Here is a 19,020-nt window from a genome sequence, read left to right on the forward strand (position 1 = left end):
TTTTCGGATGAACTCCTGGGATCCCACTAGACAGGGAGATTGATTTTGGGATTGATGTGATGCCAGACATGCATCCTATATCTATTCCACCCTATAGAATGGCACCGGCAGAATTGAAGTAGCTAAAGGAATAATTGAGAGATTTATTAGAAAAGGGTTTTATCTGGTCAAGTGTGTCGCCTTGGGGTGCTTCGGTCCTTTTTTGTAAGAAAGAAAGATGCGTCACTGAGAATGTGTATTGACTATCAGCAACTTAATAAGGTCACAATCAAAAATAAGTACCCACTGCAAATGATAGATGATTTGTTTGATCAATTGCAAGGTGCCAGGTACTTCTCCAAGATTGATTCAAGATTCGGGTATCACCAATTGAAGATCAGGGAGCGGGATATTCCGTAAATAGCTTTTAAAACCCGGTATGGGCATTTTAAATTTCTGGTGATGTCTTTTGGCCTAACAAATGCCCCAGCAGCCTTCATGGATCATATGAACCGTGTTTTCAACTCCAACAGTGATTCGCAGTTTCTTAGGCTTAGCTGGATATTACAGAAAGTATGTGGAGGGGTTTTCTACTCTTACCTTCCCATTGACTAAATTGACGCAGAAGGCAATTAAGTTCCAATGGTCAGATGCTTGTAAAAAGAGTTTCCAAGAATTGAAAGCAAGATTGACTACGATGCCGGTGTCGACTCTACCAGAGGGTATAGATGGATTTGTGGTATATTGTGATGCTTCAAGAATCGGGCTTGGGTCTGTATTAATGCAACATGGGAAGGTGATAGCTTATGCTTCTAGGCAACTAAAGAATCATGAGAAGAACTATCCAACACATGATTTAGAACTTGCGGTAGTGGTATTTGTATTGAAAATTTGGCGTCATTATTTATATGGGGTCCATGTTGATATATTCACGGACCATAAGAGCCTTCAAAATATTTTCAAGCAGAAGGAATTGAATCTGAAGCAGAGAAGATGGCTTGAGTTACTCAAGGACTACGACATTGATATTCTATATCATCCGGGAAAGGCCAATGTTATGGCTGATGCTCTTAGCCAGAAATCTATGGGTAGTTTGGCTTACTTGGAGGCAGATCAGAGGCCATTAGCCAAGGAAGTTCACCAATTAGCTAGTTTGGGAGTTCGTCTTGTGGACTCTAGTGAAGGAGGGGTAATTGTGCAAAACAGGGTTGAATCATCGCTTGTTATGGAAGTCAAAAAGAAGCAATACAACGATCCATTGTTGGTGCAGTTGAAAGAGGGGATTCGTAAACATAAAACCATGGCCTTTTCTCTTGGAATGGATGATGGTACACTAAGGTACCAAGGGCGACTCTGTGTTCCAAATGTGGATGGTCTCTGGGAAATAATTATGACTGAAGCTCACACTTCTAGGTATTCCGTGCACCCAGGTTCTACAAAAATGTATCATGATCTTAAGGAAGTCTATTGGTGGAATGATATGAAGAGGAATGTGGCGAATCTTTTGGCAAGATGTCCAAATTGTCAGCAAGTGAAGGCCGAACAGCAAAGGCCCAGTGGGTTGGCACAGAACATAGAAATTCCAATGTGAAAGTGGGAAATGATTAATATGGACTTTGTGGTAGGATTACCGCGTACTCCACGCAAGTTTGACTCAATTTGGGTGATTGTGGAGCGACTCACGAAACCAGCACACTTTTTGCCGGTTAAGTCTAACGACACAGTGGAGCAGTATGCTCAGTTGTATATCAAAGAAATAGTCAGGTTGCATGGCACCCCAGTTTCCATCATTTCGTATCGGGGAGCACAATTCACTGCTAATTTTTCGAAGAAATTTCAGCAAGGTTTGGGTACTCAGGTGAATCTTAGTATAGTCTTTCACCCACAGACTTACAGGCAGGTAGAGCGGATTATTCAGACGCTTGAGGATATGTTGAGCGCTTGTGTTATAGACTTCAAAGGTAGCTGGGATGATCATTTACCACTCATAGAATTTGCATATAACAATAGTTGTAATGCTAGCATTCAAATGGCACCGTTGGAGGCTTTATATGGTAAGAGATGTAGATCTCCCATTGGGTGGTTCGAAATTGGGGAAGCAGATTTGATAGGGCCAGACCTTGTGCATCAGGCTATGGAAAAAGTTAAAATCATTAAGGAGCGGTTGAAGACTGCTCAGAGTCATCAGAAATACTATTGGATGTTCGTCGTAGAGATTTGGAGTTGCAAGAAGATGATTGGGTATTCTTGAAAGCTTCCCCCATGAAGGGTGCAACGAGATTTGGTAAAAAAGAGAAATTGAGTCCGAGGTATGTCGGACCGTACAAAATCATTCAGAGTATCGGTGAGGTGGCATACAAGATTGAACTACCACTTGAGATGTCATTAGTACACCCGGTGTTTCATGTGTCTATGTTGAAGAAAGTAGTTGGAGATCCGACACTAATTGTTCCTGTTGAGACTATTGAGGTAAATGAGAAATTGACTTACGAAGAGATTCCGGTTTCTATTATTGATCGGCAAGTCCGGAAATTGAGAAATAAAGAAATTGCCTTCATCAAAGTGTTGTGGCGAAACCAACCGGTTGAAGAGGCTACTTGGGAGGTTGAGGAAGTAATGAAGAAAAAATATCCTTATTTGTTTGAATGACCATGTATTTATAAAGTTGTGATCTAGGAAAAAAATTATAAGACTTACTTTTTATGATTTTTGTATCATTTGAACAATTGGCGTTAAGGATGTTCCTTTCTGGAAATATATTGCTTATGAGCCACAGTTTGTGTTGTTTTGTATTATTTTATGTTGTTGGAATATGTATATGTTGTTAGGATGTGTTTCTGGGGATCTCTGGCAGGTGGATAGGCCTAATTACAAAGGAAACTATGACGAAATATTTGGAAATTTAGGGAGTTAGTCCAATTTGGGGCTGCTAGTTTGTGGTATAAAACAAACTAAGTTGCATAAGATGCTAATGACGTATTTTTACCTTAATTGGAGGAAGAATGATCCTAAGCGGGGGAGAATGTAATACCCCTGAAAATTTCGAAGTACTTAAGTGTAAAGCCTCGTAAAATTTGCAAAGAAAATAATATTTCATGGTGCCGAACTAGGCTTACGTGTTTGAGGATTGTAGAAATTCTTCGCGGCAAGCTTGCTCGCCATGGCTCGAACTTTTTGGGTGGAACAATGCACCAGAAAGTAAAGAAAAACTTTTTGGCGGAAAAGCGCATTTATGCGGTCCATTATATGACCGCATAATCACTCTGCGACCGCATAATGGACGCAGAAGTGAGCAGGAGAGGGCCATTCTAGAAGCAGCTATACGGCCGACTATGCGACCGCATAACTATTATGTGGTGCATTATGCGACCGCATAATAGTTATGCCAACCGCATAATGACCGCATACACAGACATATTTTTGATAATTTTTGTCAGCAATTATGCGACCGATATGCGGTCGCATATGCGACCGTAGAACCGTTCCTGAGCTCCATTTTTAGGTTTTTAAAACCCGACCCTATTTCGTTAAATACACTCTTTGCGTCATTTTTTAACTATAATCTGATATTTTAGAGTGAGAGAGAGTGCCCTAGAGTGAGAAGGTATTCTTTAATAATTGTTCTTCAATTCTTGCCCAAGTTTTGGAAGATTAAGAAGGAAAAGCTCACTAGGTCTTCATCCTAGAGGTAAGATTCTACACCCTAACCCTTACTTTCGAATTTTGTGTAGAATTGGATAATTAGCAAGATAATTTCTGGGGAGGAGGGTTTTTTATTTACATGCATGTGATATCAAGGGGTGTAGGAAGATTTTTGAACTAGGCATGGTAAATATTGGGTTGTGGGATGATGGAATTCTCCATAAAAGGGCCTTGAAAGCTTATGCACACCTTGTGTTTGATAAAATGCTCAAATGAGCGACAACCATGATCATCTCCCTAATTTTGGTTAAATTTGTTATATTTCTAAAATAGATTGAAGTTGCTAAGAATTCTGGAACATTTAGAGTGTAAGGAAGTTCAAGTGAGGTATGTTGGCTAAACTCTTCTTTAAGAATTGGAATTCCCAATATCCTTACAATTTCCGAGATGTTGATTATAAATGGGGTATTCCGATAAGTATTGTGTTGAAGATATATGTTCAATTCGTGTTTCAAATGCTCTTATCATATTGCATTATAAATTGAGGATGTGTCCTGTTACACCCTATATTTTCGTATGTAAAAATGCGTCGTAAGTAAACTAATGTAGGACAAAAAAATGAGATAATATTTAAAAGTATATAAAGTAAGTTAATCATGTTACCTCTGAGGTTACAAATATTGAAGATCATGAACAACAAGTACAAAGAGGGTTGGACAGTTCAGAAGCTAAAGCAATTAAATAAAACAATGTTTCATCGAAAGTCGACAAGTTGGGAATGTTATAACATGTACCTTTGGGGTGAGACTAGGGTGATTAACATGATAAAGAGATTATGTTATGATTTATATTAGTCGTATTACATCCGTGTGTTATGTTTTTAAGTCAAGCGAGTTGTGGAACAAAAGTCGATGAAGTCATCACAAGTTACATTCATAAGTTTTACTGAAACTTTGGGTCAAATGTAACTGCAATTTTCTCCCAATATACTTAGAGTTATGGTGTGTTCCACACATCAAATTAAAGATCTATGAGTTTATTTTCCAACGCATTGAACCATTTGTCAATACGACATCGGAGTAGAGAGATATGTGCATTTTTGCGATACTGCGCAAGTTGCTAGGTGACAAGTAGGTGTGTCACCTACTTGCTTAAATGAAAGCCCAAAAATGGGCCATTTCGGGTCGTCCAAAGAGGCCTTTTAAGGGCCTATTTTCTTCATATATTAGACTCAAAATAGAGCATAATAACCAGACATAAGCTCTGCAAAGAATCCTCCCAAAAATTTCCCACAAACCCTAATTGATTTTCTCTCCCTTTCAAGTTCCAATTGGAGGTAAAACTTAGAGTTTGAAGAACCAAGATAGGAGCTGAGTTATCCAACAAATAAGGTGAGTTTACTGCTCTCTTTCATCCATTTTTTCTTCTGTAAATTCATGGTAAGTCGTTCTATACTTGTAAGAACTCACGGGATGGTGATCGGAAGCCGTGAGTTCGAGTTATTCACTTGTAGCGGACTGTTTTGTGGACTATTTTGTGTTGCTGTTGGGCTGCGTGTTTTATTACTATTTTGTGGAGTTTTGGAGGAGGAAGGGGGTTTATAAACACCATATAAATGTAGGGTGGTTGGCTGGTCGTTCGTCATAACATTTTCGGGTCGTTTGACACTACTACGGTGGTCGTTTTGTGTACGAAGAGATTGGGGTGTGTTGGGCTGTTTTGTAGTATTTGATGGTGTATATAGGGCTGGAAAATGATGTATATATGTAGTTATTGTTCTGTCCTTGTATTGTTGGTGTTATCTTGAAGTTGGAGGAAGGGCATATTATAGGGGAGATGCTGCCCGTTTTAATACAAAATAGGTTTGTCGTTCGTTGTGCGATAGTTGTACCTTTCGTAACTTAACGATAGTATTATTATCATTCTTGTAGATTAAGGTGAGAAGAGGTGAGTTCAACTTGGTGATTGAAAAGATTGTGATAAGGTATGTTAAGGCTAAGCCTTCCTTCATTTTGGCATGATCTCGTAGCTACATGTGTTAGTAATGAGACAAAAAGAGAAGTTCATATTCATGAATTTATTCACACTATTCTAGTCTCATAAGTTACAATATTATTCCTTATCGAGACTCTATATTCAATTTTAGTATTGTCTTCTTTCAGTCAAGAGAGCAGCAAGCCTATATATACAGTATTACAGTATTTTCATTACCATCGAGCTATAATCGATGGGCAGGCCCCTATTGGGCAACCTCTGATCAGATGGAAAGTTATATACCGAGCCTACTGTGGCCGAGCGCCTATGAGCGAGCCCAGCATGGTCGAGATACATAGCCTAGTATGGCCGAGCGCCTATAAGCGAGCCTACTATGGCAGAGCAGTTATATATACCGAGCCTTATAAGGCCGTACAATTATTTTACTTACTATATTGAAGGAGTTGAGTCAGTATCAGCAGGTAAGTATATCTCCAGATCATCTTTGACTCCCAGTTAATTTCAGTTATCATATTATCAGTTCAGTTTCAGATTTCAGTTATTTTATTGCCTTACATACTCGGTACATTATTTCGTACTGACGTCCCTTTTTGGGGGCGCTGCATTTCATGCGTGCAGGTTCAGACAGACAGACGGGTAGACCTCCTCAGTAGGTGTTTTCCGAGTTCCGCCTGATCGGTAAGCTCCACGTCTTTCGGAGTTGCCAGGACTAGAGTTTTGTGTACATCTTATGTATATCTGTATATATGTTATGGGTAGGTCGGGGCCCTGTTCCGATCACAGTACATCTATCAGTAGAGGCTTGTAGGCATATCCTGTTGGTTAGTGCAGTATGTTGGGTTTGTATAAATTGGTGGTTTGTCAGCTGTAGTAGCTATGACGGCCTTGTCGGCCTAGCTTTATATTGATATTTAGTTAGTGCTAGTTTCCATTCAGTTTTATATTTTTGCTTCGCAAATTGTCTTGCAAGGTGGCCCCATGGCCAAAGTATGACATTATGTGTTCAGAGTCCCTTAGTCGCAATTTGGTACGCCAGGTTAGGTGAGGCACGGGGTGCTTGTCTCGCTCCTAGGTTCGGGGCGTGACAAACTTGGTATCAGAGCAGTTTTGTCCTAGGGAGTCTACAAGCCGTGTCTAGTAGGGTCTTGTTTATAGATGTGTTGTGCACCACATTATATAAGCAAGGAACTACAGGGCATTTAGGAGTTGGTTACACTTCTTTGAAATCTAAATCGTGCTATAGAACTGAGTTATAGGAAATTTGAATTAAACTTATGTGTTGGTGTTTGCATGCACAGATGACGGTGACTAGGAAGACTACGGCTAGCCAGAGGAGAGATACAGTAGTAGGTGAGGGGACCAACAGGGTACCCCCAGTAGATGGGGCCCAGTCTGAGGCTCAAGGGGAGACCCCTACTCAGCCATTACCGGCTCCTCCACCAACTACGGAGATTCCTAGGGAAACCGCACATCCAGTTCCCCCTCCACTTCCATCAGATCAGGACTTAAGGAGTGCGGTGCATTTGTTGACACAGTTGGTAGCTACCCAGCAACATGCTAGGGCATCAGCTAGTGCAGGAACTTCTGAGGGGTCTGGGAGTTCAAGGGTCCGAGAGTTTATTGCTTTGAGTCCCCCAGAGTTCACGGGGACAGATCAGAGGGAGGACCCGCAGGATTTCATAGATCAGCTTCACAGGATCTTTCGTGTTATGCATGCCACGGAGAAAGAGGCAGTTGAGCTAGCAGCTTTTCGACTCCGAGATATAGCCATCCTTTGGTATGAGGGATGGGAGAGGTCCAGGGGACGTGATACACCTCCAGCTATTTGGGAGAATTTTTCAGATGCTTTCCTTGACCAGTACTTACCGCGGGAGATCCGACAGGCTCGAGTCGATCAGTTTCTAGCCCTCAAGCAGGGTAATATGAGTGTTCGAGAGTATAGTCTCCGTTTTGACTCATTGGCCAGATATGCACCATCCATAGTTTCTACTATGCGGGACAGGATTCACAGGTTTATAGCAGGGTTAGCCCCAGAGTTAACCGAGGCATGTGCCACCGCTGCATTGCAGGATAGTATGGATATCTCCCGGATTCAGGCATTCGCCCAGAATATAGAAAGGGGTAGGCGTCGGCAGCAGGGTACAGAGAGGGCTGAGCAAGGGCAACGTAAGAGGATGAGATTTCCCAGGTCTCAGGAGCAATCTCAGGGTAGTTATAGGACCCAGTACTTCGGACGGCCACCTGGGCCTCCGCCACCTCGGTTACAGGGTTACAGGTATGACCGCTATACTCAGTCAGGACCAGGTGAGAGCTCACGGGTATCGGGTTTGCAGCGACAGCGAGGATCTGCGCAGACATGGTCATTTCCTCCACGGTGTGACATCTGTGGTAGAGGACACTTGGGCCAATGCCGAGCAGGTTCTGATGCTTGTTATATATGTGGGCGTCCGGGGCATATGATGCAAGATTGCCCAAATAGAGATTCGGGGGGAATGGCACAACCAGCGAGTTCAGCAACAGGATCATCTATGTCCGTGCATCCTTCAAGGCGCGAGTCTCAGTCTTCAGCTGGTAGAGGTCGAGGTAGAGGTAGAGGTTCCAGTTCAGGTGGTAATCAGAACCGTATCTATGCTTTAGCGGGTCGACAGGACTAGGAGTCTTCACCAGACGTTGTGACAGGTATATTAACCATTTGCTCTCACGATGCTTATGCTTTGATAGACCCAGGATCTACTTTATCGTATATTACCCCATTTATCGCGAGGAAGTTTGGTATAGTGCCTGAAATACTAAGTGATCCTTTTGCGGTATCTACACCGGTCGGAGAATCGATTATTACTAGACGGGTTTACCGAGGTTGTACGGTGACAATTTGTAGTCGTCAGACCTCAGCTGACCTAGTTGAGCTAGAGATGATGGACTTTGATGCTATCATGGGCATGGACTGGTTGGCAGCTTGCTATGCCACAGTTGATTGCCGAGCAAAGGCAGCCAAATTTCATTTTCCGGGTGAGCCAGTCCTTGAATGGGTAGGTAATACACCAACACCCAGAGGTAGGTTTATTTCCTATCTGAAGGCGAGGAAAATGATCGCAAAAGGGTGCATTTATCATATTGTGCGAGTTAGAGATGCAGATGCTGAGATACCTACACTTCAGTCTATTCCCATAGTCAAAGAGTATGCAGATGTGTTTCCAGATGAGCTTCCAGGTATTCCTCCAGAGCGAGAGATTGATTTTAGCATCGATTTGCTTCCAGGAACTCAACCAATATTCGTCCCTCCGTATAGAATGGCACCTGCCGAATTGAAGGAGTTGAAGGAGCAGTTAAAAGATTTGCTGGAGAAAGGTTACATTAGGCCCAGTACCTCACCTTGGGGTGCACCGGTACTATTTGTGCGGAAGAAAGACGGCTCGCTGAGGATGTGTATCGATTATAGGCAGTTGAACAAGGTAACTATTAAGAATAAGTATCCACTTCCAAGGATCGATGACTTGTTTGATCAGTTGCAGGGAGCTAGATGCTTTTCCAAGATTGATTTGAGGTCGGGGTACCACCAGGTCAGAGTTCGGGAAAAAGATATTCCGAAGACAGCCTTCAGGACCCGATATGGCCACTTCGAGTTCCTTGTCATGTCCTTCGGGTTGACTAATGCACCCGCTGTATTTATGGACTTGATGAATAGCCTATTCCGGCCATTTTTAGATCTGTTCGTGATAGTATTTATTGATGATATTCTGGTTTATTCCCGTTCAGAGGATGAGCATGCGGACCACCTGCGAGCGGTACTCCAAACCCTCCGTGATCGTAAGTTGTATGCTAAGTTTTCTAAATGTGAGTTCTGGTTGAAGTCTGTAGCATTCTTGGGGCATATTGTATCAGATGAAGGGATAAAGGTGGACACTCAGAAGATTGAGGCCGTGAAATCTTGGCCTAGACCTACCACTCCGACAGAGGTTCGTAGCTTTCTAGGCTTAGCAGGATACTATCGGAGGTTCGTAGAGGGTTTTTCTTCCCTTTCAGCACCATTGACGAAGTTGACACAGAAAGAAACTAAGTTTCAATGGACAGAGGCTTGTGAGCGGAGTTTCCAAGAGCTTAAGAACAAGTTGACCTCAGCTCCAGTTCTAACACTTCCAGAGGGTCTAGAGGGTTATGCCGTGTATTGTGATGCATCAGGTGTCGGGTTAGGATGTGTCCTGATGCAACATGGGAAGGTAATTGCATATGCTTCAAGGCAGTTGAGGAAGCACGAGAGGAATTATCCGACCCACGACCTCGAGTTAGCTGCGGTTGTCCATGCACTTAAGATATGGCGGCATTATTTATATGGTGTTCATGTTGATATATTTACTGATCATAAAAGCCTACAATATATTTTCAAGCAGAAAGAGTTGAATTTGCGACAGAGGCGATGGCTTGAGTTATTGAAAGATTACGATGTTAACATTCTCTACCATCCAGGGAAAGCTAATGTTGTAGCAGATGCCTTAAGTCGCCGATCTATGGGTAGCTTAGCACATGTAGAGCCCAAGAAAAGACAATTAACTAGAGAGATTCATCAATTGGCTTTGTTGGGGGTTCGGTTAGTAGATTCTGAGGATGGTGGAGTTGTAATCCAAAACACTGCAAAATCATCCCTCATAGCTGAAGTCAAGGAAAGGCAGTACGAGGACCCAGAGTTGGTCGAGTTGAGAGAGCGAGTTCCGCAGCAGAAGAAGCCATTGTTAGAGCTCAAGGGAGATGGGGTTCTCAGATACAAGGGTCGTTTGTGTGTTCCAGATGTAGCAGGGCTACGAGACAGGATTATGTCAGAGGCAAATTGCTGCTATTTATAAAGATTGGCCATGTGTGGCATGCATAGTATGTTTCTGGCTACGTGCAGGTTGGTTTTAACCTAGTGTACGAAGGATACTCTGGAAAAAGTTTCCAAAGTCTCCAAGAGTAAACATTCGAGGACGAATGTTCCCAAGGGGGGAGTGATGTTACACCCTATATTTTCGTATGTAAAAATGCGTCGTAAGTAAACTAATGTAGGACAAAAAAATGAGATAATATTTAAAAGTATATAAAGTAAGTTAATCATGTTACCTCTGAGGTTACAAATATTGAAGATCATGAACAACAAGTACAAAGAGGGTTGGACAGTTCAGAAGCTAAAGCAATTAAATAAAACAATGTTTCATCGAAAGTCGACAAGTTGGGAATGTTATAACATGTACCTTTGGGGTAAGACTAGGGTGATTAACATGATAAAGAGATTATGTTATGATTTATATTAGTCGTATTACATCCGTGTGTTATGTTTTTAAGTCAAGCGAGTTGTGGAACAAAAGTCGATGAAGTCATCACAAGTTACATTCATAAGTTTTACTGAAACTTTGGGTCAAATGTAACTGCAATTTTCTCCCAATATACTTAGAGTTATGGTGTGTTCCACACATCAAATTAAAGATCTATGAGTTCTATTTTCCAACGCATTAAACCATTTGTCAATACGACATCGGAGTAGAGAGATATGTGCATTTTTGCGATACTGCGCAAGCTGCTAGGTGACAAGTAGGTGTGTCACCTACTTGCTTAAATGAAAGCCCAAAAATGGGCCATTTCGGGTCGTCCAAAGAGGCCTTTTAAGGGCCTATTTTCTTCATATATTAGACTCAAAATAGAGCATAATAACCAGACATAAGCTCTGCAAAGAATCCTCCCAAAAATTTCCCACAAACCCTAATTGATTTTCTCTTCCTTTCAAGTTCCAATTGGAGGTAAAACTTAGAGTTTGAAGAACCAAGATAGGAGCTGAGTTATCCAACAAATAAGGTGAGTTTACTGCTCTCTTTCATCCATTTTTTCTTCTGTAAATTCATGGTAAGTCGTTCTATACTTGTAAGAACTCACGGGATGGTGATCGGAAGCCGTGAGTTCGAGTTATTCACTTGTAGCGGACTGTTTTGTGGACTGTTTTGTGTTGCTGTTGGGCTGCGTGTTTTATTACTATTTTGTGGAGTTTTGGAGGAGGAAGGGGGTTTATAAACACCATATAAATGTAGGGTGGTTGGCTGGTCGTTCGTCATAACATTTTCGGGTCGTTTGACACTACTACGGTGGTCGTTTTGTGTACGAAGAGATTGGGGTGTGTTGGGCTGTTTTGTAGTATTTGATGGTGTATATAGGGCTGGAAAATGATGTATATATGTAGTTATTGTTCTGTCCTTGTATTGTTGGTGTTATCTTGAAGTTGGAGGAAGGGCATATTATAGGGGAGATGCTGCCCGTTTTAATACAAAATAGGTTTGTCGTTCGTTGTGCGATAGTTGTACCTTTCGTAACTTAACGATAGTATTATTATCATTCTTGTAGATTAAGGTGAGAAGAGGTGAGTTCAACTTGGTGATTGAAAAGATTGTGATAAGGTATGTTAAGGCTAAGCCTTCCTTCATTTTGGCATGATCTCGTAGCTACATGTGTTAGTAATGAGACAAAAAGAGAAGTTCATATTCATGAATTTATTCACACTATTCTAGTCTCATAAGTTACAATATTATTCCTTATCGAGACTCTATATTCAATTTTAGTATTGTCTTCTTTCAGTCAAGAGAGCAGCAAGCCTATATATACAGTATTACAGTATTTTCATTACCATCGAGCTATAATCGATGGGCAGGCCCCTATTGGGCAACCTCTGATCAGATGGAAAGTTATATACCGAGCCTACTGTGGCCGAGCGCCTATGAGCGAGCCCAGCATGGTCGAGATACATAGCCTAGTATGGCCGAGCGCCTATAAGCTGAGCCTACTATGGCAGAGCAGTTATATATACCGAGCCTTATAAGGCCGTACAATTATTTTACTTACTATATTGAAGGAGTTGAGTCAGTATCAGCAGGTAAGTATATCTCCAGATCATCTTTGACTCCCAGTTAATTTCAGTTATCATATTATCAGTTCAGTTTCAGATTTCAGTTATTTTATTGCCTTACATACTCGGTACATTATTTCGTACTGACGTCCCTTTTTTGGGGGCGCTGCATTTCATGCGTGCAGGTTCAGACAGACAGACGGGTAGACCTCCTCAGTAGGTGTTTTCCGAGTTCCGCCTGATCGGTAAGCTCCACGTCTTTCGGAGTTGCCAGGACTAGAGTTTTGTGTACATCTTATGTATATCTGTATATATGTTATGGGTAGGTCGGGGCCCTGTTCCGATCACAGTACATCTATCAGTAGAGGCTTGTAGGCATATCCTGTTGGTTAGTGCAGTATGTTGGGTTTGTATAAATTGGTGGTTTGTCAGCTGTAGTAGCTATGACGGCCTTGTCGGCCTAGCTTTATATTGATATTTAGTTAGTGCTAGTTTCCATTCAGTTTTATATTTTGCTTCACAAATTGTCTTGCAAGGTGGCCCCATGGCCAAAGTATGACATTATGTGTTCAGAGTCCCTTAGTCGCAATTTGGTACGCCAGGTTAGGTGAGGCACGGGGTGCTTGTCTCGCTCCTAGGTTCGGGGCGTGACATGTCCCAAACTATGGATTATGTATTCACATGTTATAATTTCTAGTCGTGGTTTATGTGAAAGTTATTATGCCAAGTTATGTAGAGATTGTGATTGTGATACACCTCCACCCACATACATTGGGGTGAGGCGGCATGACTGCTTTATGTAGGGATTATGGTATAGAGATTGTGATTGTGATACACCTCCACCCGCATATATATTGGGGTGAGGCGACATGACCGCTTTGTGTAGGGATTATGGTATTGTGGGACTGCACCTCCACCCGCTTACATTAGGGTGTGGCGGTATGAACACTTTGTGTATAGATTTGGTATTGTTGTGGCACCACCACCCGCATACATTGGGGTGCATCGGTCCTTTTTGTAAGAAAGAAAGATAGGTCACTGAGAATGTGTATTGACTATCGGCAACTTAATAAGGTCACAATCAAGAATAAGTACCCACTGCCAAGGATAGATGATTTGTTCGATCAATTGCAAGCTTCCAAGTACTTCTCCAAGATTGATTTAAGATCCGGGTATCACCAATTAAAGATCAGGGAGCGGGATATTCTGAAAAAAGCTTTTAGAACCCGGTATGTCCATTTTGAATTTCTGGTGATGTCTTTTGGGCTAAAAAATGCCCCAGCAGCCTTCATGGATCTTATGAATCACATTTTCAAGCCATTCCGCATTTTCAAGGCCTCAAGTTCTCAGTATAGGGGTGATTCAGGTCAGATGAGGCCGCCCTTGCCACGATGTGCTCAATATGGTAAGTAGCATGTCGGGCAGTGCCATATGGGGTTGGGTGATTGTTATACTTGTGGTTATCCAGGCCACGTTATGAGAGATTGTCCGACGAGGGGTAGTACAAGCATAGTTCAGACAGCGAGATTTGTAGTTGGTTCATCATCATCAGTACGCCCCCTAGGCAAGGTTCACAAGCACCAATCGGTTGTGGTAGAGGCAGAGGTGGAGCATCTAGTTCGAGCGGTCCTCAGAACCGCATTTATGCATTAGCAGGTCGACAGGATCAGGAGTCGTCACATGATGTTGTTACAGGTATATTATCAGTCTCCTCATATGATGTATATGCATTGATTGACCCCAGTTCCACCTTATCATATATTACTCCATTGGTTGCTAGTAAGTTTTGAATAAAACCTGAGTTGGTTAAACCTTTTGAGGTGTTCACACCTGTTGGGGATCCAGTGATAGTTAGGCGAGTATATAGATATCGTATAGTAGTAGTTCATAGTCAATTTACAGTAGCAGATCTAACCGAGTTAGATATGGTAGAATTTGATGTTACAGTGGGTATGGATTGGTTGGCTTCTTGTTATGCCAAATTTGATTGTAAATCAAAGATGGTCTGATTCCAATTCCCAGGGGAGCCTATTTTGGAATGGAAAGGTAATACGGCATTGCTGAAAGGTAGATTTATTTTCTATCTCAAGGCAAGGAAGATGATCAGAAAGGGCTATATTTATCACTTAGTTCGGGTACAGGATGTCAAAGTAGAGTCACCAACCATTCAATCTATCCCTATGGTTAATGAGTTTCTCGATGTTTTTTCCGATGAGCTTCCGGGTCTTCCGCCAGAGCTAAAAATTGAGTTTGCTATTGACCTATTACCAGATACTAAGCCAATATCTATTCCTCCCTATAGAATGGCACCTGCAGAACTGAGAGGGTTGAAGGACGAACTAAGGGACTTGCTTGAAAAATGCTTTATCATACCTAGTACATCACCGTGAGAAGCATCTGTGTTGTTTGTGAGGAAGAAAGATGGTTCCTTGCGGATGTGTATTGATTATAGATAGTTGAATAAGGGGACGATCAAGAATAAGTACCCACTCCCGAGGATTGACGATTTATTTGATCAGTTACAAGGTGCCAAGTGTTTCTTAAAGATAGACTTGAGGTCCGGGTACCATCAGGTAAGGGTTAAGGAGAAATATATTCCGAAGACAGCATTCAGGACCAGATACGAGCACTTTGAGTTTCGTGTTATGTTATTCGGTTTGACTAATGCCCCAACAGTATTGCAGGACTTGATGAACCGAGTGTTCAGACCTTTTCTAGATCTATTCATGATTGTATTTATTGATGATATATTGGTTTACTCCTGTCCAGAGGCTGAGCATCCATATCATTTGCGTACGGTGCTTAGAGTTCTACAAAAAGAGAAGTTGTACGCAAAACTCTCTAAATGTGAATTCTGATTGAATTATGTAGCTTTCCTTGGGCATATTATATTAGGTGAAGGTATCCGAGTTGATACACAAAAGATTGAGGCAGTAAAGAGGGAGGTTCGTAGCTTCCTCGGCTTGGTAGGTTATTATAGGAGATTTGTAGAGGGATTTTCTTCCCTTTCAGCACCATTGACAAAGCTGACTTAGAAGGGAGCTAAGTTTCAATGGACTGATGCTTGCGAACGGAGTTTCCAGGCATTGAAGGAAAAATTAACTTCAACATCAGTTCTAACGCTCTTAGAGGGGACCGATGGTTATGTTATCTATTGTGACTCTTTGGGCGTTGGATTGGGTTGTGTACTGATGCAGCATGGTAAGGTTGTAGATTATGCTTCTAGACAACTAAGAAAGCACGAGAAGAATTACCCGACCCACGATTTGGAGTTAGCCGCGGTGATTCATGCACTAAAGATGTTGAGGCACTACTTGTATGTTGTTGATATCTATATGGATCATAAGAGCCTTCAGTATATCTACAAGCAAAATGAATTGAATTACGCCAAAGGAGATGGTTGGAGCTACTGAAAGACTATGACATTGATATTTTATACCATCCAAGGAAGGCGAATGTAGTAGCCGATTCCCTCAGCCGTAGATATACTATGGGTAGCATATCATATTTACAACTAGAGAAGAGTGGGATAGCCCATGACATTCGTCACCTAGCTAGTCTTGGAGTTCGATTACTGGACTCAGGTGATACTGGAATTACTACTCAGGACACGGCAACATCCTCTTTAGTAACTGAAGTGAAGGAACACCAGTACGAGGATCTCGTGTTAGCTCATTACAGTGATACAACCCCTCAGAAGGAGAAGACACCATTTGCGATTATAAGAGATGGGGTCCTCAGATATCGAGGACGATTATGTGTCCCTAATGTTGCAGGGCTGCGTCGGCAGGTTATAGGAGAAACTCACTATTCTCGTTATTCTATCCATCTAGGAGCAACAAAGATGTATCATGATATCAAGGAAATATATTGGTGGGACGGAATGAAAAAGGATATAGCGGAGTTTGTTGATCAGTGACCTAACTGTCAGCAGGTTAAGATTGAGCATCAAAAACCCCATGGATTATTGCAGGCTATAGAGATTCCGACTTGGAAGTGGGAAGAAATTAATATGGATTTCGTCATAGGCTTACCTCGTACCCCGTGTAAGTTCGATTCTATATGGATGATTGTTGATAGACTTACAAAATCAGCCCATTTTCTGCCCATTAGGACTGCATATTCCGCAGAAGATTATGCAAGGCTTTATATTAAAGAGATAGTATGACTTCATGGTGTCCCTATATCTATTATCTCAGATAGAAGAGCTTAGTTTACAACTAATTTCTGGAGGTCCTTTCAAAAAGGATTGGGGACTCAGGTAAGTCTTAGTACAACATTATATTCCCAGACAGACGGACAGGCTGAGCGTACTATTCAGACACTTGAGGATATATTATGGGCTTGCATGATAGACTTCAAGTGTAGCTAGGATGATCAGCTGCCGCTTATTGTGTTCGCGTATAATAATAGTTATCATTCCAGTATTCAGATGGCTCCATACGAAGCTCTTTGCGGATGGAAGTCTAGGTCGCCTTTAGGATGGTTCGAAGTTGGGGAAACGGGCAATCGACAAGATTAAGCTTATACAGGAAAGGCTATTAGCATCTCAAAGCCGTCAGAAGTCTTATGCGGATAATCGACGATGAAACCTGGAGTTTCAGGTTGACGATTGTGTATTCCTAAAGGTATCACTGATGAAATGCATTATGAGGTTTGGTAAGAAAGGAAAACATAGCCCTCGGTACATTGGACAATATAAGATCATACGGAATGTAGGCTAGGTAGCATATGAGTTAGAATTTACTTTTTGACTTGGAGTTTATACATCTAGTCTTTCATCTGTCTATGCTTCGTAAATGTATCGGAGAACCTTCCAGAGTCATGTCAGTTGACGATGTCTAGGTCAAAGAGCAACTATCATATGAGGAAACTCCCATTGCTATACTAGATAGACAGGTTTGGAGATTGAGGACTAAAGGCGTAGCTTCAGTAAAAGTACTTTGGAGAAATAAAAATGTGTAAGAAATGACTTGGGAAGATAAAGAGGACATAAAGTCTAGGTATCCTCACTTGTATCCTCTTCTAGGGTAGGATCCGAGTGAGACGTCACATCCTTAAGGTATGAGTATGGATTCTTGTGTTAATTAGTTTCATTGGTCGTGTAAGACCATTGTCGTGATTGATGATTGTGCCAATATGTGGCATTGAATTATTGAGTTTTCTACACGAAGGGTTGATAGTAGTACTGTTACAAAGGCGGCTCTGTCAAAATTTATATAGATCCCGGGGAGTTAAACATTTGAGGACGAATGTTTCTAAGGGGGGAAGGATATTACATCCGGATTTCGTATGTTAAAGTTTTGCTGTATGTTAATCGACGTAAGCTTGGGAATGAGATTATTTTTCAGGCTATAAGTATTTATGTTATTTATAACAAGTGATAAGTGAGTGTCTTGAAGGTTAGAGGGTAAACGAATCAAAGAAATTGAGTTTCGTTGAAGGTTGTCAATTTGGGATAAAATACGGTCCGAGCTATAATACCTGGTATTTATGGACTACTGCTATACAAGGTACCACATGACCATGATAGTAAGGTGTATAAGGTATGTTAAAAGTGAGTAGTATTTTAAGTAATTTGGGATAATTCTTAATTATGTGGGTAATTGATTAATATTTTGATTAGTGGGGGATTAATAAGTTAATTAAGGAATTGGTGGATAATTATTGGGTGGGAAATTTCCGCCCAACATGGCAGCAAGCTATGCCCAAATAATGTCTCTTAAATCATGTAGCATGGTGGCACATTTAAGAGAGTCTTGTGGCAAGGTCATCACTTAAGTGGGGCCCACATCCACTAAGATTAAAAACCTCTCTAAATCACTTAAGGAGATGTTTTATATCTCTACAATATAAGGAAACAAGGCTTCAATAAATTCAGACAAGAATATATGAGAGTAACGTGATTGCTTCAACAATTCAGATGAAACTGCTTAATATTATAGCAGCGTGAAATTTCGATTCTAAGGGAGTACGGTACAATCTTTCTCAAGAATATCATACGGATATTTCCCTACATCGATCCGCCGTTATGTGTTTTGTCGCAATTGACATATGTTATAGGGATTGTCAAGTGAATCGGCTCAGGTATGTCAAGGCTATCCCTTCTTTCATTTTGGCATTATGCATATGATACAACAAAATGAGAAAACACACAACTTTCACAAATGACTCCATTCTTATAAGTACTAGTGATGCCTATGTTCTTGATTTCCCATGTGTCTTATTATTATATCTTCTTTTCATGGGTATCTGAAAAATACATAGTTGATAAATTTTGTCCGAAGGCATATTGATCTTATGACATACCGAGAAGTCTTATAAACTTACTTCTTATGCATTTCATTCATTTATACATGTATATTGACCCATGACCAGATGGTATTATATACGCGTATATTATATGTATATGGAATATGGAAAAAGGTTACGGCATTATATATGCACCACCATCGGATCAGCCGGTATACGTGATGATTTTGCCCACAGTGGCCGAGATGATATGGTGGGATGCCCTCAAAGGCTTGATGATGTTATGTACACCT

At 41.3% G+C, this 19,020-nt stretch overlaps 2 protein-coding genes across 2 annotated transcripts; both read left to right on the plus strand.

The window, feature by feature from the left end:
- The first annotated feature begins 1,036 nt into the window (after positions 1–1,036).
- On the plus strand, positions 1,037–15,510 carry LOC138899965 (uncharacterized). The gene is made up of 2 exons (XM_070186667.1): positions 1,037–1,535; positions 15,347–15,510. The coding sequence occupies exons 1-2, from the start codon at positions 1,037–1,039 to the stop codon at positions 15,508–15,510; spliced, it is 663 nt and encodes a 220-aa protein (XP_070042768.1).
- Positions 15,511–15,965: 455 nt separating this feature from the next.
- Positions 15,966–16,394, plus strand: LOC138899966 (uncharacterized). The gene has a single exon (XM_070186668.1). The coding sequence runs from the start codon at positions 15,966–15,968 to the stop codon at positions 16,392–16,394; it is 429 nt and encodes a 142-aa protein (XP_070042769.1).
- The last annotated feature ends 2,626 nt before the right edge of the window (positions 16,395–19,020 follow it).

Source organism: Nicotiana tomentosiformis, chromosome 10, assembly GCF_000390325.3.
Source record: "Nicotiana tomentosiformis chromosome 10, ASM39032v3, whole genome shotgun sequence".
Classification (NCBI taxonomy): Eukaryota; Viridiplantae; Streptophyta; class Magnoliopsida; order Solanales; family Solanaceae; genus Nicotiana; species Nicotiana tomentosiformis.

What these genes read in the sequence shown, in the direction of transcription:
- LOC138899966 (XM_070186668.1), top strand. Translation starts at nt 15,966, where the DNA reads ATGGGTAGCATATCATATTTACAACTAGAGAAGAGTGGGATAGCCCAT.
- LOC138899965 (XM_070186667.1), top strand. Translation starts at nt 1,037, where the DNA reads ATGGCTGATGCTCTTAGCCAGAAATCTATGGGTAGTTTGGCTTACTTG. An exon ending in GGCCGAACAGCAAAGGCCCA is followed by an intron (nt 1,536 to 15,346) that starts GTGGGTTGGCAC and finishes TGAATTATGTAG; the next exon opens with CTTTCCTTGGGCATATTATA.